General features: G+C 46.0%; 2 protein-coding genes across 8 annotated transcripts in view; both read left to right on the top strand.

The window, feature by feature from the left end:
* Positions 1 to 3446: 3446 nt before the first annotated feature.
* Positions 3447 to 7238, top strand: kcnj14 (potassium inwardly rectifying channel subfamily J member 14; the record flags this gene model as incomplete). The annotated part of the gene is made up of 3 exons (XM_079737227.1): positions 3447 to 4496; positions 6296 to 6613; positions 7014 to 7238. The coding sequence occupies 3 exons, from the start codon at positions 3447 to 3449 to the stop codon at positions 7236 to 7238; spliced, it is 1593 nt and encodes a 530-aa protein (XP_079593353.1).
* Positions 7239 to 10507: 3269 nt separating this feature from the next.
* myh14 (myosin, heavy chain 14, non-muscle) overlaps positions 10508 to 27324 on the top strand; it is a 32607-nt gene continuing 15790 nt past the window's right edge. For 2 of the 7 annotated variants that reach the window (XM_079737106.1, XM_079737112.1), the window contains exons 1-19: positions 10530 to 10659; positions 11862 to 11952; positions 13127 to 13313; positions 15145 to 15351; positions 16275 to 16431; positions 17709 to 17736; positions 18539 to 18653; positions 19746 to 19757; positions 21003 to 21095; positions 21439 to 21502; positions 21658 to 21756; positions 22627 to 22770; positions 23098 to 23312; positions 23486 to 23638; positions 23903 to 24076; positions 24408 to 24581; positions 24908 to 25022; positions 26476 to 26681; positions 26968 to 27089. In XM_079737106.1, the coding sequence (XP_079593232.1) occupies positions 11921 to 11952; positions 13127 to 13313; positions 15145 to 15351; positions 16275 to 16431; positions 17709 to 17736; positions 18539 to 18653; positions 19746 to 19757; positions 21003 to 21095; positions 21439 to 21502; positions 21658 to 21756; positions 22627 to 22770; positions 23098 to 23312; positions 23486 to 23638; positions 23903 to 24076; positions 24408 to 24581; positions 24908 to 25022; positions 26476 to 26681; positions 26968 to 27089 (2297 nt within the window). In that variant the 5' untranslated portion in view covers positions 10530 to 10659; positions 11862 to 11920. Of the gene's footprint in view, positions 10660 to 11861; positions 11953 to 13126; positions 13314 to 15144; positions 15352 to 16274; positions 16432 to 17708; positions 17737 to 18538; positions 18654 to 19745; positions 19758 to 21002; positions 21096 to 21438; positions 21503 to 21657; positions 21757 to 22626; positions 22771 to 23097; positions 23313 to 23485; positions 23639 to 23902; positions 24077 to 24407; positions 24582 to 24907; positions 25023 to 26475; positions 26682 to 26967; positions 27090 to 27324 lie in introns of all 7 variants that reach the window. The other 5 variants (XM_079737107.1, XM_079737108.1, XM_079737109.1 and 2 more) reach the window with 5 other exon arrangements.

The raw sequence follows: 27324 nt of genomic DNA, 5'->3' as shown, positions 1-27324 counted from the left end.
TCAGTGGACCTGGCTGCATTCTTATATTTCATCAATTAATTCAGTCAACCAGTATATGATAGTATGATTTTTGCATACTATCATACCACATGAGCACAGGTAGGAAACTTCCAGTGTACCCTGTGTCATGGGCTCTGCTTGGATGGTAATATAGTTCATTTCCAGACAGACATTGCCTCCCATAAATATGACCCTAGTGGGACTTGAACCCACAATCCCCAGCTTCGGAGGCTGATGCCTTATCCATTAGGCCACAGGGCCCTCCCCTGAGACCTTTGTATCAGCTGCAATCTCTATTGTTCTCATTTACATTTACATTTACATTTAAGGCATTTAGCAGATGCTTTTATCCAAAGCGACTTACAATTAGTACATTTGTCAGAAGAAAGAGGAAGAATATATCGCTGTCGGTACAGTAAGGATGTTCATAGAACCAAATGGCAAACAGTGACAATTGTTAGGTTACCCCTTCCCCTTATACAACAAAGCTAGCTAGGATAAGATGCTACACAATGCTAAGTACTATTTTTAAGTGCCAGGACGTATAACATACAATCAATCCAATACATCACTTCTACCCAACAGCAGAGACACTGACCATTTGTAATGATATATAATCAAGGCATATAATCAATTATTCCCATAGCCTATCATTTAGCCTGGTATCCAATGGCAGTATGTGTAGCATAATCAATTAACTACCCATCTCAGCTTACTCAAGAGGATAGCCTTGTTAGTTTGGATAATTCATCCTCGGAACGTTTTAATCATGGCTTTGGTAATGTGTGTGTTATGAACGCCACATATCAGGATCACTATTCTGGCCACAATTGATAATTTGCTGATCATAGCTTTATCGTAAGAGATCTTTCCTTTCCCTTTTCCCTTTCAGACACTATGACTTCTCAGTTTGGGTACGGCGCTCTCCTCAGGCTGTTCTACGGATAAACTCTGTGAAGAAGACCGCCAATATTTTTGAAGGAGTAGGGATGTGGTTTTTGGGATCTCTTTAAAAGGAACCATGAAGATACCAGAAGAAATGTGGTTTCTCATTAAAATGTATGTTTATATAATATTTCTATGCTTTCATAACACTGTTTTTGCTATTTTATAATTATAAATGAATCATTATATAGGGTTTGGATAAGGGTTATTGAATATGTTTTTTTTTTTATAGTTTTCAAAAGATGAAATGGTAATATTTGCATGAAATATTTAAAATTATTTACAAGACTAGCCTAAACTGTTTTCCATTCTTCTCATTTACTTGTGTTAGAACTTGCCAGAAGTAAGTTAGACCTGGAGATATCTCTGCTTTCCAACGCCCAGTGCTTCCAGTGGACATGTTTGAGAGGAGGAAATCCGCCAGCCAGTGAAGATGAACCCTTACGTTACGTCTCACTTCCGGAGGGATCTTTTCCCCCACTTCCACTTGTTGTAGTCGTTGGGTTCAGCCCTTCTTTCACTTCTTTAAGCACATGGGTTTCCATATTGTTTGGCTTAGTCATGAATCAGGGCCCCTGACATTCAGACCCTGACAGACTTGTTCCAAGTGTTTTGAAGGTAAAGACTTGTGACGAGCAGCACCAATGAGATTCTCCAATGCTCGATGCCTCAAGAATTATTTAATCTCTTCACCCAACGTCCTAGAATGTGTTTTTACCTTCTCTGTCTTTGCCCTTTTTAATGCATCCTAGAACTCTGCATGCCTGATCCATCTATAGAGAATGTACTTTATGCTTAGTGTCTTTTGAAAGTTCTTCATTCATAACCAGAAGCTATCGTCTCCAGCTTAATTTCCTACGTTCTTGGTCTCATCCCATCTCTCGGTCTGATCTTGTTCACGTGAGTTCAAATGTGTGTGTTCTCCAGCCAACAAGCTAATCATTGTTTGGAATAATTCAGTATGCTCTCTGCTATGCTGGACTAGACCAGATCCTGTGAATCTGCAAGTTTTACAACCTGACGATCGGCGACCATAAGACAGGATGTCTAGGTGATTGGTTTGCAAGCTCAGTGTTCAGCACTCATCTATATCATCCCATATTCTGAATTACTTTTGCAATGTTTTCATCAGAGCAGTCTCATCTCTTTCTCTCTTTCTTCTGAATTGTGTGTCTTGTGTGTACTGTCTGTGTGTAATACCCTTTTGTTCATGTTTCTATCTGCCCCTTGGAACTCCTTAATCTACAGCTATAATGAAGGAGCACTCTGATATCACAAAGGTAGATATGCTTTTGATAATATGTAACTAGCAGTTTACTGAAGTAACAGTGGATATGCTCATGTCATCCTATCAACAGTCAGTTAATTAGTTTGTACCAAAACAGGATTCAAGCAGAAGAAGGTAGTGGATACCGTACTGTTATAGTCGTAACCTGAAGCTACACACAAGAGTAGTGGTTGATTTGAGATGTTAACGACCAAATGTAACATTGATCTCACTTGTGAAGACTGTGATATAACAGGTGCAGCACTGTCCACAGTCAACTAAGACCAGGACAATAAGTGAGTGCACATAACACATAATGCATTTCTCCATTCAAACATTACATTTATTTTACTTTCCTTAGGTGATTGAATGATCAAATATGAGCAAAGCTACAAATGAGTTCAACAAGTAGATTTTACTTTTTTTTCTCTTGGTTATTGTGTTGGTCTTAAGGATTTGGATTTTGGACCTTGGATCGTAAGAATCAGCATGTTAATTAGCTTGTTCTACAATGCATGGTAGAGGCATCGGTATAGAATTCTGTTTGAGCAAAGCCTACGTTGGCTATGTTCTATGTCAAACAGTACCTGCTTGTTCATTGTCCTGTGTTGCATGATGTAGTAAGTGTCGTACATAGTGCCTTACGATGTGAACCCTTCACATGTCTCCATCTTTAAATGTATGTCCATTATATATCTCTCCACTCGGCCTGCTACCTTTCCACCCTCTAGCCTGTAGGGTATCACATTGGACCTTGCCATGTCTTGCATGCTTCTCTCGGACGTATATTGAGTTCAGTCAAGTCCATCTCTTACCTACATAGTTGCAACCTGTGACTAGCAGTATATTGAGAATATTGGGAACAATTTTCAACCTAACAAACATTAATCATACAGTGAGTATATGGATTTGTGGACAATGTGGATTTAACTATGTCAAAACCCTTTTTGGGCTGTTGAACATTTTCCTCCGAAACACACATTTCTCTCGGTGGGAGTTGGACAGGCAATGGCCCTGAATGGAATCATCTCATGTTTACCATTTGCTTGTATGGACTCAGACTCATCAGTTCACAGGGACACCATTTGACTACAAACACTGATATCTATTGTTTTGAAGGAAAACAACCCGTTTGTTCATTTACACAAACAGTATCTGACCAAGAATTTACAGTCCAGGACTTCTGGATAGGGCTGTGCATTCCTGAGAGACTGGGACTGGGAATACAAAGTGCATGATGGGAGCAGCTCGGGTGAAGCGGCGCTTCAGCGCCGTGGTTGATGGGCCGGTAGAGGAGGAGGAGGTCATGAGGCTGGCGCAGAGTGCTGCAGACACGGCAGGGGCCGGGGGGAGTCCCCTGAGCGCGGGGACCCCCACCAGCCCGTCCCCCACCCACAACGGCAAGGCCGCGGGCCTGCAGGGCAACAGCCACGACGCACGGAGGCCGGGTGCCATGGAGGAGGCGGCCGGGGGAGGTGGAGCACGAGAAGGCGAGGTGAGAGGTGGGCTGTGCTCGGGGCTGCGGAGCGGGAGAGGTGGCAGTATGGGAGGAGGAGGAGGAAGAGGGAAGGACTCTCTGTCCTCCCCGGCCAGCCGCCGCCCCGCCCGCCGCCCCAGCCGCCGGCCCCGGCAGCGCTTTGTGGGCAAGGACGGGCGCTGCAACGTCACCTTCGTCAACATGAGCGAGAGGGGCCAGCGGTACCTCAGCGACCTCTTCACCACCTGCGTGGACATCCGCTGGCGCTGGATGCTGGTCATCTTCACCCTCTCCTTCCTCCTCTCCTGGCTGCTCTTCGGGTTCGCCTTCTGGCTCATCGCCTCCGCGCACGGAGACCTCTCCGTCCGCCTCGCCCCCGTCTCCGGCGGGCCCCCGGGGACCGAGGGGGCCCCGGGCACCGGGGGAGAGTCGGGCGGAGGGCCGGCGCCTGTGGTGGTGGTGTTCGAGCCGTGCTTCCTCCAGGTAAACAGCTTCATGGCGGCCTTCCTCTTCTCGCTAGAGACTCAGACCTCCATCGGGTACGGCTTCCGCAGCATAACCGAGGAGTGTCCCCTGGCGGTGATGGCCGTCGTGCTGCAATGCATCGTGGGCTGCATCATCGACGCCTTCATCATCGGGGCGGTCATGGCAAAGATCGCCAAGCCCAAGAAGCGCAACGAGACGCTGGTGTTCTCGGACACGGCAGTGGTGGCGCTGCGGGACGGGAAACTGTGCATGATGTGGAGGGTGGCCAACCTGCGCAAGAGCCACCTGGTAGAGGCTCACGTGAGGGCCCAGCTGCTCAAGGTAAGAGGAGGGAGGCAGGTTTAAATAAGGCTGAGGTTATGACCACCAATATTTGTTTGTAAAATCGGGTGGTCTTATCCACTTTAATGTGTTCTGCAAACTCGACTGAATGATTACCGGGTCACTCTGAGTCTCTGCTGCATTCTACTTTCTTAGTAATCTTTGCACTGGTCCCTGATGAAATGAAGAAAACGCTTTGAGGACCCAAATTGACTCCCGCTATCTGTTATGTAGTGGATTATATAAGCATATTATTTAATTTAATATTTAAGTGTGACACACATTTTAGACAGAGGGGGCAATGCCCAAGCCTTTCTTTTGAGATAATCCTAGTGTGAAATGACATGCCCAAGAAAATCAAGAGTAGCTCTTAATGCTTTACAGTTATGACGTTTGTATCCATAGGTAGTTAGGCAAGTTAGGCAATAAAAACAGGGTGTCTGTAATTATCTTGTCACTTGTAACTATCGCCATTTCAGAGTAAACCAACATAAACCAGGGGCAAAAAAATAAAGCTAGTCAAGAACAGAGAAAGAAAATGTTAGGTTTCAGCAGATAGACAGAGAGAGACAGAGAGGGAGAGAGAGAGAGAGAGAGAGAGAGGGGCCATCTGGCCTGTATCGTGTGTCATCTGTAGTTAATAAGAGCTTGTTGTATACTCCCTCAGGGGGGTTTAGAAGATTTAGCATGGATTAACTTGCGCAGGATTCTTGAACTGAGAACCAGCATCCACCGACCCGCTCTCCTCCCCTGTTGTTGTGCAGCGCTGTCTGCTGTCTGCTCCCCACTCCCTACCCCCCTGTCTGGCTGCCGTCATCTTGTTGTCCCAGGGAAGTGTGGGGATTGGGATGGGATGACGCGTGTGACGTCACATAGTCAACCTCTGTTGAAGGATGAGGTTTAACAGTTTGATATTTAACAACTTAATAACATGGCAATGCCAAAGAGGGGACCGGATTGATGGGATTAGGTTGACATGGATCAGATCGGATATGCCCATCTCTCTGTGCTGGTGCTGGAGATTGCACAATAAAATGCACTTGGTTAGCTATAGCCTTAGGTATGGCATACAGACCACTTAAAAGTTTTGGTTGGCTTGCAAAGACCCCAGGTTAATTTTTAACGTCTTTGTCCAGATGTAAAATCAGCAATATATTTTGATCGAAAATATAAAACTCCTCGTCCATCACAAGTGAGGGCATACGCCCTGGCTCGGTAGGTTTCTCAGATTGTTTTGATTCTGTGTTTACACACCACTGAACACTCGTACAAAGCGAGAGGAGGTGAGTTGAAAACAAATATTTAGATCAGAGTTACATCTCAATATAGACATTGTCAATAACAAACTGGCCCAATCGTTTAAGACAGGTCTAGCTAGGCTCACTTATGAGTCAAATCTGTAATGGTTACACACGGTATGTCATTGGTTGGTGGTGAGAAAGGAAAATGTATGTTTTTCAATCCTTTTTAATACAAATTGAATTGACACCTTTTTGAGGTTTTAAATAACCACAATTTGCTGTCTGGAATGAATTCAGTAAATCTTATCTTAACATTTAAGGCCATTTATTTTCAATATGAAAAACTGAGGGGCAAAGCACCAGCCATTCTGATTCACTCAGTCACTGCTTGGCGCGTCTATATGACTGTATTGACCTTAATGAAAAACAAACCCATCTGTTTGTATGTGAAGTTGAGTTCAGTGTGTAGAACCACTGCTCATTACTTCTCCATCTCCTCGTCATCGACCCCTCTCCTCTCTTCCCTCCCATCTCTCCCGACCGGCCTCCCCCTCCCAGCCACGCGTGACCCCAGAAGGAGAGTACCTCCCGCTGGATAACGCCGACATCAACGTGGGCTTTGACACAGGCTCCGACCGCGTCTTCCTGGTCTCCCCGGTCACCATCGTGCACGAGATCGACGACGAGTCGCCCTTCTACGAGATGGACCGCAGCGCGCTGGAGAAGGACTCTGAGTTGGAGGTGGTGGTGATCCTGGAGGGCATGGTGGAGGCCACGGCCATGACCACGCAGTGCCGGAGCTCCTACCTGGCCTCCGAGATCCACTGGGGACAGCGCTTCGAGCCCGTGCTCTTTGAGAGGAAAGACTGCTACCAGGTAGGAGAGCTGAGGCCTTCACAGGGGGCTCCGCAGGCGGCAAATCTAGGGTTACGTTTCCTCACCAAATTCCAAGCAAAGAAGGTGTTGCTGAACGGAAACTGACAAGAAAAACACAGATAAACTACAAGGGACCAAACCACCTCCAATCATTGAATGTTGCGCTACCATCCATCCACAATTATTACTCGCTAAATCAAAGGGTTGCAAAACAGTAAATGAGCCCTAAACAGATACTCACAACAGTACATAAACCTCAAACAACTGAGCGTTTTCTTAAGAGGCAACCCAAGGTGTGGACTCCACAGTTCACAGTTTGTAACTGAGATCCGCTGATGGAGGTCCATGCGTGGTGTATCTCGCTTTACATCTAGAGTTGTATTTTCCCTTCCTTTTCCAGGTGGACTACTCCTTCTTCAACCGGACGTACGAGATCCCCAGCACGCCGACCTGCAGCGCTAAGGAGCTGGCGGAGCAGAAGTGCAGCCAGAGCTCCCGCACGTCCTTCTGCTACGAGAACGAGGTGGCCCTGCAGCTGGGGTCCCTGGACAGCGACCCCCAGAACGGCCTCCAGACCAGCATCACCCAGCGGCCCTTCCCCTCAGAACACCCCCACAACAACTGACTCAGTGGGGGGGGGTGTCGTTGGTGGGGCTTTAGGACAGAGAAACAGTAAATATAGGAAAGAACCCTTGAAGGAATAGGGAAGCAGACGAGGGATAAATAGAAAAGCTGAGAATTTCAGATATTTAAAGGAACAATGAGGGAAGGGTAAAGAGTGAGAGTCAATTTATTGTAAATGTCAAGCTATTAGGAATTAGTCATTTAAGGACAAGAGAGAAAAAATAGACACATTTTATGTTGTCTTTATTAAAAATAGAGACACATTGAGAGAGACAGGGTGGCAGACTGAAAAAGTGGCAGAGATACAGATAAAGATAGGCAGAGTAGGCCAGATAGGCTAAAAGACAGAAGTGTTGGGGATAACTCTAATGAGGAGATGGGTTTCTACACTGGCCCAGTTGGCTGATTGGTCCTGGCGATCTTGCACAATCATTAAACATGCCTGTTGAGTCTCTGGCCGGCCTCTCACAAACGCAATATGCTCATTTGGCTCGCCATCTAGCTGTCAGCGTATGAAACGGCGCCCCCCGATGACTGTAACCTTTCACTGCACTTCAAACTACTTGCTTGATGAAATGTTATTTGGAATATGTATGGACTTCAGTCACACAGAGTTTCTTCAAGGAATTTACTCCGTAATGATCCTTGTAATGTGGATTTGTTGTTCGAATGTTTTTTGTTACGGTAAGTAAGGCAAATTAATCTTCATGTCTTGTACAAGTTGCCTAAGGTTCTGCCTGGTTTTTCATTAAGTGGTGGACAACTTGTTAGAGCCAATGAGGAACTGAATCAACACAGGGAAACTTCTGGAAAGTAGCAGCAATTCCCAGCAGTTTCCTTTGCATGTAATGTACTGTACGAGTTTATAAACATGTAATGCTAATATGAATATAACATGCAAAGGTTGGTATTCACATGAATGTTGAGTGTGCACTTTAAGGGGGTAGACACTGAAATACAGCAGTGGGGAAGAACTTGCTGTCATTGTATGCATTATTAATTTATAAATTAATCAATTTATTGAATAGCATCTAATTGCTCTTTACACTATACATTTCCCAGTCAGTACAATCGTATATTTTTTATTTTCCTGAGATTGTATAACGCCATTGTAGGCTAAAAGGTCCATGCCCCAGTATTAATTAAAGCCACGGTAAGGGCTATTAATTAAGATGAAGGTAAGGGGTCGCTCCAATAGACAATATAAAACAAGACCAAAAACCAAAAATTCAAAAACATAATTTCCCATTAACCAGTTGTGTACATTTAAAGGGGAAATTCGGTAACATGATTTCTCTTAATGAACTGACTCATCTAATTGAATTTCGATCCTTATTTTGGTTAGCTTCTTGGTTTATGTCCATCTCACAACATGTGAGAGAACAGTGGGCGGTGCCTTTAAATCAAGATAATTACCATACCTTATTTTGTAACTGGACCCTGGTGGATGGCAGTACAGTCTGTTGAACATATTAATTATTTTGTATTGTGTGAAGTAGGAGTACTGTTAGTCATCTTGGAATAGGCCTACATTAGGCAGAATAAATCTTATATTATTCAAATTGGTTGCAAATTTGGTTCTAGTTACTTGCTTGATCATTCTTATCTAAATGATGTGTTTTATAAAGTGGATTATTTGGGATATAATGTCAAAAGCTTATTATCGTAACCCAGGGCCTACGTGATTGCTTCATAAGCTAATCATGCTGCATGGATAATGATGTATATTTTGACAAATTAGTAATCTATACTTGCTGAGACGGCAGCTTTGTAGCGACCATGGCTCCAATATGTGCTCAGTGTGTTTTCACCACTTTTTTGTTTTGGACAGTGTATTAACCTGTGAATTATTTGTGGATGATCTGATCAGTGGCAATGTGTGTAACTAATACCACTGGAGGCAAATATCACTGGTCTAGGCTCTTCTGCATCTGGGTCAGAACCGGTGGGCAGGGCGTAGCAGCAGTGTGTATGAGTTCATGATCAGTCCGAGATGTTACCTTTGACCAGGCATTGTTTTCTGTAGTGGTTTGCTTGTGTACTCACTGTCCTGTGTTTCTCTTCCCTTTTTACACTTTGAGTCTTTGATGGTCACCCTGTTCTATTATTAGACCACATGGCTGGCAATGTCTTCCTCCTTGTCACCACTTGTTATGGAAAGTAACTTGAACTTGGGGCCCAAATGGCATCGATCACTTCCCCCCCTATGTCAGATGGATTATTCTGTTCCCCTGGCAGTTTACGCACATTCAAGTAGACCTAATCTATCTTGTATTTTTATATTTTTCTCCACGTCATCATTGTTATTTTCATATGCACCACGAATTCAAACCACTACACTAGTCAATTAAAACCAGTAGTTCCCGGTCCTATTTTTCTACTAGGCTAGACTACTGTATAAAGGCCTACTTTGTAATTTCACGGATTCTTGTGACAGAGGGCTTCCAGGTGAACTGGCACTTTGTGGAGTGAATAAAGCACGCATATTTACGTTACTGTCTTGTTCTTCTATGCCTCCTGAATGCATAGGGCTGGGTGTCCTGCCACTATGCACCATCCATGTTATGGACCACAGGGTCACATTCAGGCCTATTAGTAGCCTTTCCATTAGACCTGTTTCACACCAGAAATTAACCACCAATCGATATCAAAACTTAACTAACATCTCTGCGTTAATAACCTTACACCAAGGCGACCATGGGCGATACTAAATTCACTATTCGTTGAGAATCCGAGGCGTCTTCCTCGCTTGTCGTGCGTGGTTTCCAGCAGGCCAGCAGGGAGAGGGGGGGTTCTTCGCAGACCCCGTGTCAGATTACCCAAGACAAACCTTTGTGGTCGTCCTCTCGTAGGCCTACTCTATCAGAGAGCCAGACCGCAGACCGTCTGGGAGGTTTTACCATTTATATTCACCAACTGAGTGCGCGTTTCTTTTTGTATAGCGCCAGTGATGCGTCGGCACCTGCTGCACCGCTCCGCCTTTTACATTTAATACAAACTGTGAGGGGCTAGTGCGGTTTTTCTTTCGCTGTCTCCAGCCTCGTTTGTCACCGCGACTCTGGTGTAAGAGCAGCGAAAAGGCGGTGCGCATTTGTCTCATTCATAAGGCGGGTCCAGCGCAGGGTTGTACGCTTTGATTGGATGTCCTTGTGACAGAGGCGCGCCTTGAAATCTGTTCTCGCGTTTGATTGGTGTATATGTAGGAAGCGCTTTCTCCGGCCGAGCCCGAAGGCCCGCCCTCTTCTGTATCTTTATTCCCACTGAAGTGTGTGTGCGGCGCTCACTGAGAAAGCGGTGCAATGATAAAGCCGCATTTGCGGTAGGTACACACTTATTAATCAGGGGAAAAAAAACAAAAGAACCACCACCTTTGATTTGCCTCGCACTCTAGCCTTATTCGCTTTTCGGGTAGGATCCTGAAGGTGAGCGATTTAATTATACTAATCCAGTCGTAAATAGCGAGTGTGATATCCTGTGAAAGGCGACGTATTATGTTTCGGTGGGGTTGGCTAACCTCGCTAGGATAGTCTGAAGGCTGGTGGCATGACGCCTAGAAATGCTAGTGTGTTGGAAAAGGGGTGCTGGTGTGATCCCCATTCACGCCCTTGCCTATAGGCTTCATTGCCTGGCCGCAGGCTGTAGCACAATATAGTGTCGTAGGAAGATTTCACCATAGACGTATACAACATATAAAACATGATTATGAAAATGGTTATGATTTCTATGATTGTTATTGGGCTACATATTAATTATGTCATACTAGAGGTATATTAATGGTGATAATGTGATCGTTCACTTGCTGGGTTTCAACTGTGCTTGCGATTGTTGCACGATTTGAACACCAGCCTAATTCATATGATCGATAAAGAATGATCTCAATGCCATAAGCAGAGACGTGGTGTAATTACGGAGGAAATGTCACGTCTGTCTACGTCTGTTTGAATGCGTTGCGACAGCATCACATATTACTAAAGCGTTGCGGTTCGATCACCATCATCGCCACCAATAATTAAAAAACGTCTTTAGCACCCCCACCCCTGACGCACAAGCTCACGCACGCATTAACACATGAATGCATACACACACGACACGACCCCTGCAGTGAATGACCCCCTCTTCAAACTCTGAATGTATTGTCTGTGTGAGTCTGCTGCTGCGGGGTAGCCCAGGTGTTGCTATGGAGGAGAGTCTTCTAACGTGCTGGTCTGGTGCTCATTCTTGCTGTAATGCACCAAATTCCAGATGTTCCAATAAGTGTAGGCCTATAATGGTGTTGAACCGGCAGCTGCCGTTGATGCATGTATAACAAATATTTTTTTCTCTTATCAGGACATTGTAGTGAAATGTAAAATGTTTGGCAACCCTAATTGGGTACATTATGATTACACACATTGGCCTGAAGATAATTAATTGGAGTGACACACATCTTTCAACGTGCTAGTTTACGATGCTCTTTGGGTAGGTCCTTCGTGGAATGTTTATTCTTCTATTCTACTAAATGTGTCTCATACATAGTGACTCCATGGGTGGTGGCCATTCTTTTGTTGGGATTCCTCCTCCTCCGCACCCATGGTGACCTTAGTGACAGGTATGCTGCTGACAGCATTTTTGTTTCATGTCGCAGACTGCCTGACACGCAGACAGACACTCAGCAAGAGCCAGGGGCAGAAGGAATCAGGACCGATGACATACCAAGCTAGGCACGGAGCAGACAGGTAGCTCAAACACGCAAGAACACAGCCTGAGAGAGAGAGAGAGAGAGAGGGAGAGAGAGAGAGAATACCTTTCACACGGTGTGGACTGTGTCATGCTGACTGTATGTGGGCAGCTCATTTTAATCACCCATGATAGGCATCTAGGCCCGAAATCTAACATTTGATCACTGTGTGAACATAAAGCACACACCTCTATGAAAAATAGCTCATACTGATGGCAATATTTAACGTTACTTCTTTAGGAACCTTAAATGGGAATTGTGAAATTATTCAAATCATTTATAAGGCCTTAATTTACCCCTGAGAGAAAAGGAGCATTCACCAATCGGTAGATTATTATGGGATGTATGGGTAGCTGACTCTTTTGTCAATCAATGATTGAACACTTACATTGATCATCAATCCTCCATAGAACAGGTTATTGTCATTAGTTTGTACAACAAAGAAGCAAAAACTCCTGTATGAGGTCTAAGGTCGCCTTGGAAGTAGCTGCTTCACGATTGGTGCGAGTAGTAGTAACCAGCCTTAGTTGTATCTCCCCTGTCAACAACATCATCGCAAATCCACAGACACACTCCACTGTTTTGGGAGCAACATGTGACCTCACTACGTCAGTGTGTCGATTCGGTCAGACTGAGAGAGGAAGAAGGCATCGTCTTCTTCAGAAAGTGAACCTTCAGATCTTAGCACACCAATTCTCTCCTCTAGTTTTCTCCACCTTTCCTCTTCCTCCCCCCTCTCTCACTCTTTTTAACTCATGCTGTCATGTCAGTTTATTGAGTCAGTTGACAAATCTCCCCCCCCTCCCTCTTCTTCCATGTCAGTTGTCTCCTTGAGTTGCCGTGTCTCTCAACTAGGCCATCCCTGGCCCGGGCTCCATTGTATATGGCCTGGATGCTAGGCTGCCTGCTCTCCTTTCTCGCCTGTGTATGTGCGTGTGTGTGTTTGTGTGTGTGCATGTGTGTCTGTGCACATGTGTGTTTGTGTGCTGTCTTGGCGTGCTAATCAGGGTCATGGCTAAACACAGACTATACGCTACCCTCTCCAGCGTTCTAGTGTGCATCCGCTCAAGCAGCACTGGGTCTGTGACGAAGAGCAAAACATAACCCCCCAAACGCCCATGTTCATTCATATCTAACTCCTTCTCTTGCTCTCTCCTCCCTCTCCTTTTAAGCAGTGCCAGCAGTACCATGTCCAAGCCAACAGGGGGCGGCGTCAATGATGTCACCCGCTTCCTGACGTCGGGGGTGATGCCGGGCTCCCCCACCGCCAACTCCACGGCCTCGTTCTCATCGGCCAGCCAGGCAGACTGGGCGGCCAAGAGGCTGGTTTGGGTCCCCTCAGAGAAGCATGGCTTCGAGGTGAGGTCCCCTGGCCCTGGGGAGGGCGTGGTTCCCTCATGGGCCATACAGCCTTGTTTGAAATCGTGACTGTAGGAATCTAGGTTTGGATGTGATTGTGTCGGATCAGATTTTCCACTATGTTCATTTTTACTATCTACAGTAAAAATATTTTTTGGTAAATTATTAGCTTCGGGTGTGTACATGCCTCTCCACTGTTGGGTGTGTCAAACAAACAGGTGAGACGAGGCGAGGCAGTGTGGGTGTGTCTGTGTGTGTGAGTGTCTATTTGTCTTACTGTCTGTGAGTGTCTGTGTGTGTGTGTGTGTGTGTGTGTGTGTGTGTGTGTGTGTGTGTGTGTGTGTGTGTGTGTGTGTGTGAGCGTGAGCGTGAGTGTGTGTGTGTGTGTGTGTGAAATAGTGTTGTGTGTTTGTGGCTGTGACTATGTGCAGTGTGTGTCTGTGTGTGTATGTGTGTGCGGTGTGGGTTAGTGTCAGTGTGGGCTGTCTTTGTGTAATTGTTTGTAATGTGTTCTTGCGTGCACGTGAAATGTAATGAGTGGCCATTCGCTGTGTATTACCCTGCATTTGGATTCTTTTACTGCTTTGTTCTCTCCATGACCGCCTATTGAAGTCCTTGTGATTCCTGCTAAACACATTTAGACCTAACCACTACCATGAGGCCGCAGCTCCCCTCCTTTTGTCCCACTGCTTTGTAACGCAAAATAATATTCCAGCAGTATGCAAATCTATTGGTCTGACTTTCAGAGAAAGCGACATATGAATGTGAGTTCCATCTTATCTTGTGCTGTCTCTCTCTCTGTCTCTCACCCTCATGCCATTGGGCAGCTTTGATAGAGGGCTCTATGAATAGAACAATACTCTCCTTCAGCCTGCTAATAGTAAAGAGGCCAGAGCCAGAGACACTGACTTCATTTTACACTCATGATCTGAGGGAAGGACTCACTTATTCATATACACACAGCACCAAGTACACACATGCACATGGGCCCTTGCACACACGCATGCAATTAAATGAGCACATGCACACACACACACATGCAAACACAAACACACACACACACACACACACGCAAAGACACGCCCACATTCTCAACTTTATACATCCAAATACACTCCATCTCCATCCTATAGACAACAGTGCCTATTCTGGTGGTTTCCTTGAGTCTTGAAACACACACACACACACACGCACATGCGTGGTCAGTCTACCAGCGTTGGAGGCCTCCTGACCCCATGCTTCACACTGCCATCAGCATCTTCTCCAGCCAGTTGACCACAACATGAAGAATGTGCCGCTCAGAGGGACACTTCCCCTTGCCTCCCTCACGCCTCTTCACTGCTATTGTGTCAATGTTCTCACTTTGTGACACACTCTCTCTCTCTCTCTTGCTCTTTCTCTCTGTTTCGCTCTGTTTTTCTCTCTCTCTCTCTCTCTCTCCGTCTTTCAACAAATCTCTCACGTTTGCCCTCTACCCCATCTCTCTGTCTCTTCCCCGCTGTCTCGCTCTCTATTTCTCCCAATTTCCTCCTCTCCTCCTACTCTCCCTATTTCTCAATGTTTCTATTCATCTCCTTGTCCTCCCCTCTTTCCACTATATTATTCTCTTTCTATACTCTCACACTTTACTCCCCTCTCCATCCCTCTCCTCTCTGTCTCTCTCTCTCTCTCTCTCTCTCTCTCTCTCTCTCTCTTTCCTCCCCTCTCCATCTATCACCTCTCCATCTCTCTCCTCTCTGTCTCCCCTCTCTCTCTCTTTCTTCGCTCTCTCCTCTCGATGTCTCTCGGTCTATTCCTGTCCCTTTACTCTCCTCCTTCCTCCACCCCCCAGTCGGCCAGTATCCGGGAGGAGCGCGGGGACGAGGTGGAGGTAGAGCTGACTGACAGCCAGAGGAAGCTCACCCTGTCCAGGGAGGAGGTGCAGCGGATGAACCCGCCGCGCTTCAGCAAGGTGGAGGACATGGCCGACCTCACCTGCCTGAACGAGGCCTCGGTGCTGCACAACCTGCGGGAGAGATACTACTCCGGCCTCATCTACGTAAGTCAGGGGGCCACTGTGAAGGAAACGCATGCAGTTCACAGAGTACAGACGCACACATATACAAACATATACACACATATACACACATATACACAAAGATAAACACGTATACACACGTACATACAAATATGCACAAATATACACACATATACACGTACACATACACGCATAAATGGATCATTCAGTCATTCATACACACATGCACACACACACACACAAACACTAGTACCCACACACCCTCACGCACACGCACACTCCCACATACACATGCATAAATACTCACGCCCCCTCCAGCCCCACACACACACGCACACACACACCTACATACATTCAGATTTACACTTAATGAATCAATTAATCATACATACATACATGCACCCTACGCACCCCCCCCCACACACACACACACAAACACACACACACACACACACACACACACACACACACACACACACACACACACACACATACATACATACATACTTAACGGTATTAAAGGCTAAAGCCACATAGACCGGGAAAGACTGGGAACAGTGTGTCTGCGTGTGTGGGGGTGAAGCCTGCGTGGTGTTGTGTGAGTTTGTGCGCTAGTGTCCATCACTCTGGCATCACCTGTGAAACCGATAGGGAAGGGTTGACTTAGGCTTGGGGTCGTTTTACAAAGTTATTCCTGTGTGTGGGGGTGGGTGTGTGGGGGTGGGTGCATGAGGGGGAGGGGGGTACAAGCATCTCTGGTTACTTTTGCAAAGAGGTGGCACAAGGGCGAGAGTTAATATTGCTTGTTTTTGTGCTTGTGTGTGTGTGTGTGTTTGTGTATGTGTTTTGTGTGATGTGCGCATTCTGCACATGTGTGTCTGTGTGTGTATTTACATTTTTGTGTGTGTGTGTGCGCGCGCACGTGTGTGTGTGTGTGTGTGTAGACCTACTCAGGGCTGTTCTGCGTGGTGGTCAACCCCTACAAGAACCTTCCGGTCTACACCGAGTCCATCGTGGAGATGTACCGCGGCAAGAAGCGGCATGAGATGCCCCCGCACATCTACGCCATCTCAGAGGCGGCCTACCGCAGCATGCTGCAAGGTACGCGTCAGACCCCCCTACCTCTGACCCCTAGTAAACATCCCCAGCCCCTTATCAGCCACTCTGTGGTCGTAAAACATAATCACACTCCTTCACCCGTTATTTATGATCCTGAGACCTGCTCCCTGAACAAAGTTACGTCATCTTTTGTCAAGTGGGTGTTGTACAGGTGAGAGAGGTCTTGACAACTTTTGGCAAGGAGCTGGAGCTGAGGCAGTGAGGTGAAACGCCACAACCGGTTTGGATGAACAGCTTAAGCTGACACTCATCATAATGATAATGATGGGTGTTTTCATGTCCTCCAACTGTCATGTCCTAACTGTGTTTTCAAGTGCGTACGAAAAAGCCATTATGGGGCTGTTGTGCAATGTTTTGGCGTTGGGATGAGATTATTTGGATAAGAACGATGAGCCTGCCTTTCACGGGCACTCCCATACTTTCTCACATTCTCAGAATTGAGACACCTCTATCGCTCTCCCCCCCCCCCGATCTCTCGCCCGCTGCCATATCTCTGCTGTTTAAAGATGTGTCGATGTGTACAATATCCAACTTGTAGGACCGGTGTGAATTATCTCTGGCTTCATGCGTGGGAATGGTTATAGCAACATCTGAATAAAAAGAGCCTGCCGGTGACTCAGAAAGCCCATTGTGTCGGACACCAGGGTGGTGTGCTGCTGTTAAAAGAAGACCAGTTGAGCAACACTCCTGCTTTTTCTTACCAAATCACTACTCCTCTGTGAACAAAGAGTTCACAGAAGAACAAACTAAAAGTTCACAGACAGGTTCAGGCTGAAGAGGGATAGACAAATGAATGTTGGTTTATGCATTTTAAAAGCAATTCTTGAATGGGGTATGTTTCACTAACACAAACAATATGCAGATGAAGTAGGGTTTTATAATGAGGGCCATGGCTCTACTTGTTTTGCCAGTGTGCAGCTTTAACAGAAAGTAAACCCTACACCTTTGATCAAATAGTGTTCAGAACAAGGACCAAAGTGTAATCCAAATTCCTCAAATGATTATGACGGTTATGTTCAGGGTTATAATTCGTTACCAGCGGCAATGCTATAACAGTATCCTAGTCAGAGATGGGGAACAGCATAACAAACATGGTTCAAATGACAATGGATGTGATTCCTCTTTACCACACTGTCCATGTATCTGGCCCTGAACCCGATGATTGCTTTATCATTGTGAGGAGGAACTGGTGTGCAAGCACATGTCCAAGTCAGTACGAGTCCCTCTGACCTTTTCCTTTCTATATCTTCCCTCCACAGACAGAGAAGACCAGTCAATACTGTGCACGTGAGTAGCCAGACTTTACCTCTGTGATTGCTGTGTGGTGATTGAAGGTCCATCGGCTTTGTGTCCTCGAATGGTGTGTGTGAGTGTGTGTGTGTGTGTGTGTTTGTGTGTGTGTGTTTATGCGTGTGTGTGTGTGTGTGTGTGTGTCTGTGCGTGTGCATAAGTGTGTGTGTGTGTTTGTGTTTCCATGGACATCAGTGTTTGTGTGTCTTATGTCTCTCCTTGTCTCAAGGCCTGCCATCTGCCGCCCCCCTTTTGTCCTCATGTCTTCCTTCCTCTCCTGCCACTTCCTGTCATTGTAAAGGTTCCTAGTTTATGTTCCTACTGAACTGGGGTTCTCACCCCCTTTTAGGGACAGGGCTTCTGTTTTGAGATCATCTCTTCCAACCAGACAGGGTTTACTAGCCCCGGGTAACAGCCCCAGAACCATGAGCCCCACTGTTCCTGCACACCTGCTTTCTGTTTGGCCCTTGTGTGGTTCCCTGCTCAGTAGGGGCTCCACACTCCAGGCTGATGAATGTGTGCTGGCTCCTTTGTTCCTGTGTTCCCCTCTCCTTATTCTGCTTGGATACACCTTTTATAATCCACACCATGTGTGCGTTTATTGGGGTTTTCTCTTTTGAGGATCCCACTTTTATAAAAATAAGATTGTATTAGACTATCCACAATTTACATGGATATGTCTGTGTGTGTGTGTGTGTGTGTGTGTGTGTGTGTGTGTGGGTGTGTGTGTGTGTGTGTGTGTGTGTGTGTGTGTGTGTGTGTGTGTGTGTGTGTGTGTGTGTGTGTGGTTGTCTTCCAGAGGGGAATCTGGTGCAGGGAAAACAGAGAACACTAAGAAAGTGATCCAGTATCTGGCCCACGTGGCCTCCTCCCACAAGACTGGAGCTCCAGGAAGAAAACAGGAGTCTTCTACGGTAGGGCCGCCCAGGGGTAATGGAGGGATGGGACGCCTTGTTAACCCGGGACTTTGCACTGACTTTGCTGGAAGGATCAGGTGTTTCTCGCACATGTCTTCTTATCTCTCCATCCTCTACATCTATCAGTACACCTGCTCTACAAGGCGGCCTATTCATTTCAATCTGCAATTACTAAACATTTACTCTTGGGGATTTCAAGTATTTTATCTTATCAAGAAATGGGCATAAAATATATTTCACCTTCTCCCTGTCTTCCTTAATGCTGTTTTTTTCAAAAGGTATTGCTAAATACTATGTTAGTAACATCTTACATGTTATGTAAGATGTTACTATACATCTTACATAATGTAATAAATGCAGAAAGCTTCCTTTTCAGTACGGCTGGGTTCTTCATTCCCTTCCATATTCTCAATACTGTCTGATTCAGTTCTACACTCACACGCCTCCCCTTCCTGTCTCTCTCTGTCTGTGGTTGTTCTATCCTTCTTGCTTGCTCAGATGGACGGCACTAGGTCACTACCTAGAGGCTGTTTGGTGAACAGGGTGAGTGCTCCTGTCCTGTTATATCCTCTTCTGGTCTACTCTGCTCTGAACTCACTCCTAATGACACGGCTAATGAGCCACTGACAGCTGGCTCAAAGAGCAACCCATCCCTAGAAACCGACCCTCTGTGACAGCGCCCTCTATGGTGATACAGGGCGCTGCAGGGGCCATTACCGATTCAGTGAAACTGATAGCAGACGATGCCACAAATAATTGATATCCCCTGGCACTCGTTAGTGCTAATTAAATTGTTTGCAATAGAAGAGATGAGGTCCAAACTGCTTTTCGGGGGGGTTTGGTTATTGGGTGAGGTTGTTCTTTAGCTTCTGAAATGTACTGACAATATTTACGACAGTCTTTAGTAACTAAGCACATACTGCGTTGCATTTATTTCCAAAATGTTTGTATTCCTTGTTTTGTTGACGCTGTTCTTGTTCTTTTTGTATAGCTGTGTTATTTATTTTTTGTGTCCATTTAACTCATTTGTTGTTTATTCTTTCCACCCATCCTCTTCCTCCTAAAACCAATTCCTTTGTAACTCCCCAGAGTATGCAATATGTGAGTATAAAAGCGTACAAACGCTAACGTTATTTTATTTATTTGCTTACAATTTTATGCTGCTTCAGATGGGATTAACATGTTGGAATATTACATATAACTCACTTCTTCTTATTATAACCTAGTATATACGTGTATATGATAGGATTCTCAATGTAAGAGGATATGGAACACCAGTGGCTACCTATGAACAGCGTGCCATCTGAATAAAGCTGAATAAAGATGGTCCGAGGGCCCCAGGGTGATATACTTCACTCTGTTTATCACACAACAAATGCTCCGGGATTTGTTTTTAAAACAAACATTGTCCTTCTAACATTCACGGATGGCAAACAATGAGTTCATTTACATTACAGAACAGTAGAGTATGTCAAAAATGTTCCAAATGTTGGAATTTGAGCTCTAAGGGTAGCTGTTGAGGCTAGCTATTAGCATAGCTGTCATATATCAGTATGGACACAGGGATGCAGCTCAGCAGCTGGTGGAGTTTATAGGTGTCAACTTAATGTACCCATTGTTTGAAATGTGTGCTTGTTATCAATACAAGCATCATCGGCGTCCTAGTCTACATATGTTTTTGTGTTTGTGTGTGTTGGTGTGTGTATGTGCGTGCATGCATGTGTGTTTGTGCGTGTCTCCTCCTAATGTGGCTTGATGGTATTGTAGTCCATGCTTGTGTAGCGAGCTCCCATAGATAGCTCTTCCAATACAAAACACCTGCAATAAAGTGTCTGCTTGCCTTCTGCTGCTGCTGCTGCTACTGCAACAATCAGTACTGCGCTTGCCAATGCGACAGCCAGAGTAATGCAATTCAGCAAACTTCAGCGACTGGAGATTATTAGCATCACAGATCTGACTCCTAAGTACAGCAGCCAGCACCAGGCCTTCCTCTTGGTCCCTTCCCTAGCTGTGTGTAGGGGTGTACATTGCCTGCAGGGACGCCTGTTTAAATATTAATGCCATCACTTATGGACTAATGGATGAGCTCCGGTTAGGCTGTGAGGGGGTGGTGTTGGGGGTGGTGGTGTTAGAACAGTCCTGTTTGTATGAATGCTGTGTGTGCTACATGCCTCCGTTAAGCTGAACTCCATTAGCCACATCTGTTTTATTGCTGAAAATGCAAAGAAAACAAATGATTAAAAGAAGCGTGGTGGTGCATTATGGTGATGAGGGAGCATGGAGGTGTCCTCCATGTGTCGGTGGTGGCTGTCTGGGAGCTGACCCAGGCTGTGCTGTGTGTCCCAGGGGGAGCTGGAGAGACAGCTGCTACAGGCCAACCCCATCCTGGAGGCCTTCGGCAACGCAAAGACGGTCAAGAACGACAACTCTTCCAGATTTGTAAGACTGGTTCACATCTTTGTAAAGCCTTGCATTACTTTGAAGAAAACAGTAGTTGTTGACTATTTTATTATTATATGTAAAATATATATTTTATTATTATTATTATTATTTTTATTATTATTATTAGTGTTAGTGGTATTGGTAGTGGTGGTAGTAGTTGTTGTGGTACAAATACAATAACATTTAATTGTATTTATACATTTTTATTTGTATTATTATTATTTGAATTAATAAAGTAGCAGTAGTACTAGTATTAGTAATAGTAGCATTAGGGATGTTCATTGTGTATTGATATTGATTGAGAAGACATAATCTACCTATTTCTATTCTTTCCCTTCAGGGTAAATTCATTCGCATTAATTTCGATGTGGCTGGCTACATCGTCGGTGCTAACATTGAAACCTGTATCCTTTCATGTAAACCCAAAAGCTGGCTGTTTCGGGGTCCCCACTCACCACCCAATCTCTGTAGTGGACCCCGGTTATAGTTAAAGTGTTAGAGGGCACCGCCTGGTGTCCGGCCCACTGAACATGTAGGGACCCTTGACCCTTGAGCCCAGACCTCCTTGAGAAGTCCCGGGCCATCCGCCAGGCCAAAGACGAGAGGACCTTCCACATCTTCTACCAGCTGCTGTCTGGGGCGTCAGACGCCACCAGGGGTGAGGAGAGAGACATACAAAGCTACAGAGATACATGCATGTCAAATGGGACTTGTGAAGCCCTTTGAGACTGTAATAGACCCTTTCACAGAGGTGTCACACATAACACTTGTTATAGGTGTGATATGTTTATGGACCAGGACACCAGTACACTAAACTAAGACTTGTTCCCTTTGTACAGAACAGCAGAGATGTGGACTCGAGTCACATGACTTATATTATCCCACCCTATTGTTCTACTTTTAACAACCTAAGATTTCAGCGCATGCGCATATCATAACACATTTGAAGACAGAAACAATGAACATATTATAACTGTATTGATAAGAAATGACTGTACATTAGAGTGATATGTTGAAATTATGATCAATAGCCTAATAATGACATTATTAAGGAAAAATACATGGTGACTTGATCAAGACTTGAAAAAGTTTGGGACTTGGACTTGGACTCGACTTGGCTTTGGTGTGACTTTGACTTGGACTCGACTTGCCTTTCCCTGTCTTGACTTCGGACTCGACTCGGACTTGACTGCTAAGCCTTGGGACTTGCCAAACAGTGACTTTGTCCCATCTCTGCAGAACAGTAACAGACCCTTAATTAGTGTTATGAGAAACACCTGTGTTGGTCTTCTGAGGACATTTATTTGAAAGAATCTATTGTGATTTAAGTGCCACATAAATAAATGGACTTGGATTAGCTACACACACATTGAGAATCAAAAATGTCAAAACACTAATTCCCCTAAAGGCAAAGGTCCACACCCCTGAGCTCCAAACTACTAGCACACCGTGTAGGGTGGATGTTACTCTAGAGTCCTTACTCACTCACCTGTTCTATCGCATGATTGGCCGTCTCTCCTCTCCCCAGCCGACCTGCTGCTGGGGAACCCTGACGAGTACCGCTTCCTGAGCGGGGGCTCCATCCCGATCCCGGGCCAGAGCGACGCCGATAACTTCACCCAGACCATGGACTCCATGACCATCATGGGCTTCAGCCCCGATGAGTCCCTGGGTAAGAGACAGCAGGGCATGGCTTGAGTTAAGGTCAGGGGTAAGAATAAGTGTCACATATAAAGTACATTAAATAAATGCCAGGATAATCTCTAGAGGCTGGGTGGTTGAAAGTGTTCTGGGTTCTGAACCCCCCACGGCTGTCGTCTACCTACGGGCATCCCTGAGCCAGATGCATAACCCCTCACTGCTGGCTAAGGACATCAAGGACAACAAATCAATGAATGGCTTTTGAAATAAAGCGCCTCGTAAATTGTGTCGCCCTGTTATACTAATTGTCCTCATTATTTTCCTCTTCTTCTTCTGTTTTCCCCTGTCTGGCCCGTAGCCATGTTAAAGGTCATCTCTGCGGGTCTCCAGTTTGGGAACATCTCCTTCACCAAGGAGAAGAACCACGACCAGGCCTCCATGCCCGACGACACGGCTGCCCAGAAAATGTGCCATCTGCTTGGCATCAGTGTGGTTGAGTTCACCCGAGCCATCCTCACACCCAGGATCAAAGTAGGGCGAGAATACGTCCAGAAAGCCCAGACCAAAGAGCAGGTGAGGACTTTAAGTCTATCTATCGATCTGTCCTATCTGTTAATCGATCCCCCGCTCCATCGTATACATATAAATACATGGCCTGTTAAGCCCTTTGAGACTGTTCCTGTTATTAAGGGCTATACAATTCAAATTGAATTGAATGGAACCATTTTCCTCGTCTCTGTCTCCAGGCCGACTTTGCGGTGGAGGCCCTGGCCAAGGCTACATACGAGCGTCTGTTCAGATGGCTGGTCCACCGGATAAACAGAGCTCTGGACCGCAGGCAGAGGCAGGGCGCCTCCTTCATAGGCATCCTGGACATCGCTGGCTTTGAGATCTTCCAGGTGGGTTTGGGTGTTCTTGCGTTCGTTCTGTATTTCCTCCAGGCAGACTCTCATAAATAATTGCATGCCTATATTAAGTATGAATGTAACGTATTATGTGGTAAAAAATATAAATAGAGGCACTATCTGTGCTATAGATAGTGTGTGTGTGTGTGTGTGTGTGTGTGTGTGAACTCTTAACGTTAAGTTGTACGTGCTGACTGAAGCGAGCCGGCCCCTGGGCTGTTGTGGTCTAACCTCCTGCTCCTTGGCCCCCCCTCTCAGCTGAACTCCTTCGAGCAGCTGTGCATCAACTACACCAACGAGAAGCTGCAGCAGCTCTTCAACCACACCATGTTCATCCTGGAGCAGGAGGAGTACCAGCGGGAGGGCATTGAGTGGAACTTCATCGACTTCGGCCTGGACCTGCAGCCCTGCATCGACCTCATCGAGAGACCGGTAAACACACACACACACACACACATACACACACAGGGTTCATGACCGTATGGGACACATGTGTGTCCGCTGGTGCTATTTCATACATATTGATAAGAAATCTAAACTCTGTTCTGCAGACAGATGTCAGATATGGCCATATTAATATCTGTATATGAAAGACCTCACATTATGGGCTAGCCGCAAACACACAGTGATTTAGGATGGATCCAGAGTGGTCTTCGGTTCCCTGCCCGCATTTGCAATTACTAAGTGGGCGCACAGTGGCGCATGCATCTATCCAAGCCACATTCATGGTGGGTTTAATGGCCCCCCCCCCCCCCCCCCCCAGGCCCACCCCCCGGGTGTCCTGGCTCTGCTGGATGAGGAATGCTGGTTTCCCCGGGCGACGGACCGCTCCTTTGTGGACAAGCTGTCTGGTGAACAAGGCACCCATCCCAAGTTCTTCAAACCCCGACAGCCACGCCAGGAGGCCGACTTCGCCATCATTCACTACGCCGGAAAGGTAGTGAAGCTCTCCTGAATGCATCAGACTGCTCCATTGATACTTTATAAGACTGTGAGTCGCACATTGATACTACAGGATAGTATAGTGGTGGAATCTTTGCTGAACGGTTGCTGGCTTAAAGGCCAACGTCCGCAGTCTAGTTGTAAACATCCTTGAGAAAGGCCACACCCATGTTTCCCTGTTTACGTCACTTTTGATAAAAAATGGAAAACAAATGGAATAACTATGGAATTATGAAATTGTAAATAATGAAGAATGGTTGGCTAACTTATACCAAGCTGTGTATCGGAGTTAAAACGTGTGTGCTTGTTTTTGTTGACCAGGTGGACTACAAGGCCAACGACTGGCTGGTGAAGAACATGGATCCACTCAACGACAACGTGGCGTCTCTGCTCCACCAGTCCTCGGACCACTTCATCTCTGAGCTGTGGAGAGAGGGTGAGACCCGCGCTCCCAGATTCACATCAGCCTCAAGTGCTTTCCTTTATTCTGGTGCACAGTATATAACGTTATTGTTTGTTAATGCCTTTCTACTTTTCTGTCAAAAATCTGACTTGTTTATATTGCTTTTTATGTAATAACGAATTTCGCATTAATGACCTCAGCTGCAAAGTATCTTGACTTTAATTTATCTCTCTTTTGTTTCTCTCTATCATTTAACATAAATTTTTTGACATCTCATCTGTTGTTTCTGCCCTCCTCCTCCTTCTCATCCTCCCACTGTTGCTCCTTGTGTACTCCCCATCTCATCCTGCTTACTAACGATCCTCATCGATCCTGCTCCCTTCCACTCACCTCCTTCCCTTCCCTTTTCCCCCCCTTTCTTCCTCCATACCTTCTTTCCTCTCCTGTGCATCCGCCGGCTTCCCGCCTCAGACATTCAGACTCTTCCTCGTGTTTACTTCTTTGACTCCTATGCCACGATCCAGGCTAATGGCGGCGACAGTAGGTGTCCTTCTCCTCCACGCCTCTCCTCGCCGCATCCCTCCGTCCTGCCTCTCACCCCCCCTCCTCCTCCCCCCCCCCCCCCCCTTGGTTGTTGTCTGTCTGTTTGTTTAGTTGTTTCTGTTTGGACGATTTAGCTAGCCTTGTGTTTTTGTGTGTGTTCTATAGCGCGTGTGAGTTAGTTTCGTAGTTAAGGCGTTTTGTGTTTGTAGTTTAGGTGTTTGTGTTTGTAGTTTGGCATTCGTGTTTCTAGTTTAGGCGTTTGTGTTTCCAGTTTAGGCGTTTGTGTTTCTAGTTTGCCAAGTCGTGTTGTTGGCTGCTATCGTTGTCGTCGGCAGACTGACCACGTTTTTTGGCTTCTAGCTAGCGTGCTGTGGTTGTGTTAGCTAGCTCTTCACTTATCACTTATACATGCATACCTAATTCATTTGATTCAAGCACACAATCACAGTAGTCACGCATCTTCATTGAAGCGACATCTAGTTCATCATCCGGCCAATATTCAGGATTGTAAAATTAGTCAAGCTATAATAAAAAAACATTCTCTGTTGACAAATGTTTGCGCAAACAGTAGACAATATGTAATCCTGAATAAGCGCCAAAGTCCATTCATACCATCTAATTACCCAAGCCAGCCAGAGTCTGAGATAGTTGATGAGTTTTGCAGACTGGGCTCCATTTTGGCTTTAAAGATCAGGTAAAGATGCCGCCTCCTTATGAAGTGACTTTAGAACCAAAATGGTTTCAGTCCAACCTCAACAGCTTGAATCACATGTGTAGAACTGGCCTTCTTTATCTTCACTGATTATTAACCAATTGGTGGCTTAGTAATAAGACATATTATGTGTGTGTGCGTGCCTATGCGTGTGTGTGCGCCTGTGTGTGTGTGTGTGTGTGTGTGTGTGTGTGTGTGTGTGTGTGTGTCCCTGTGTGTGTGTGTGTGCAGTGGAGAGGATCGTGGGTCTGGATCAGGGGTCCAGTGGGGAGAGCAGCGGCCCTGTGACGTTTGGGGCGGCCGGGCTGAAGACCAAGAAGGGGATGTTCCGCACGGTGGGCCAGCTGTACAAGGAGTCGCTCACCAAGCTGATGGCCACGCTCAGGAACACCAACCCCAACTTCCTGCGCTGCATCATCCCAAACCACGAGAAGAAGGTGCACGCCTAGGGCATCCACCCGGCCCTCCACCACCATGTTCTCTCTACACCATATATAACGCCACATTGCTTTCGATTTTTCTTCCCACAATTCCTCTTATTTCCTGCTTAATTTGGCCACCCCCCTTACTCCTTACCCCCAAAACACACTATTTCCTCCATTCCTTCGTCAAAACATTGCCTTTCCTCTTTCTGTGGACCCCCCCCCCCCCCTCTGTCTCCTGCACCCGTGTGTTGTTCTGATCCTGATCGGTCCCCTCTCTCTTCACCGTCCCCCCCTACAGGCTGGTAAGCTGAGTCCCAACCTGGTCCTGGATCAGCTGCGGTGTAACGGGGTTCTGGAGGGGATCCGTATCTGCAGACAGGGCTTCCCCAACCGCATCCCCTTCCAGGAGTTCAGACAGAGGTGGGGGGGGAAGCTTGTGCATGTGTGTCTGTGCACGTGTGTGGATGTGTTTCTATACGTGTGTGTATTTGTGTTTGTACGTGTGTGTTCATGTGTGTGTTTATGTGTATGTGTGTGTACGAGTGTGTGTGTGTGTGAAGGGGAGACTGTTCTTGTTGTACCCCTGTGTTAGAAGCTATACTAGACAGCCCACTCAAGCAACTCAACTCCTTTCACAACCATCTGTCTCTTTCTT

Source organism: Pollachius pollachius, assembly GCF_949987615.1.
Source record: "Pollachius pollachius genome assembly, chromosome: 1".
NCBI lineage: Eukaryota > Metazoa > Chordata > Actinopteri > Gadiformes > Gadidae > Pollachius > Pollachius pollachius.
The sequence above is the reverse complement of the archived record's forward strand: the minus strand, read 5'-3'. Positions and strand labels throughout refer to the sequence as shown.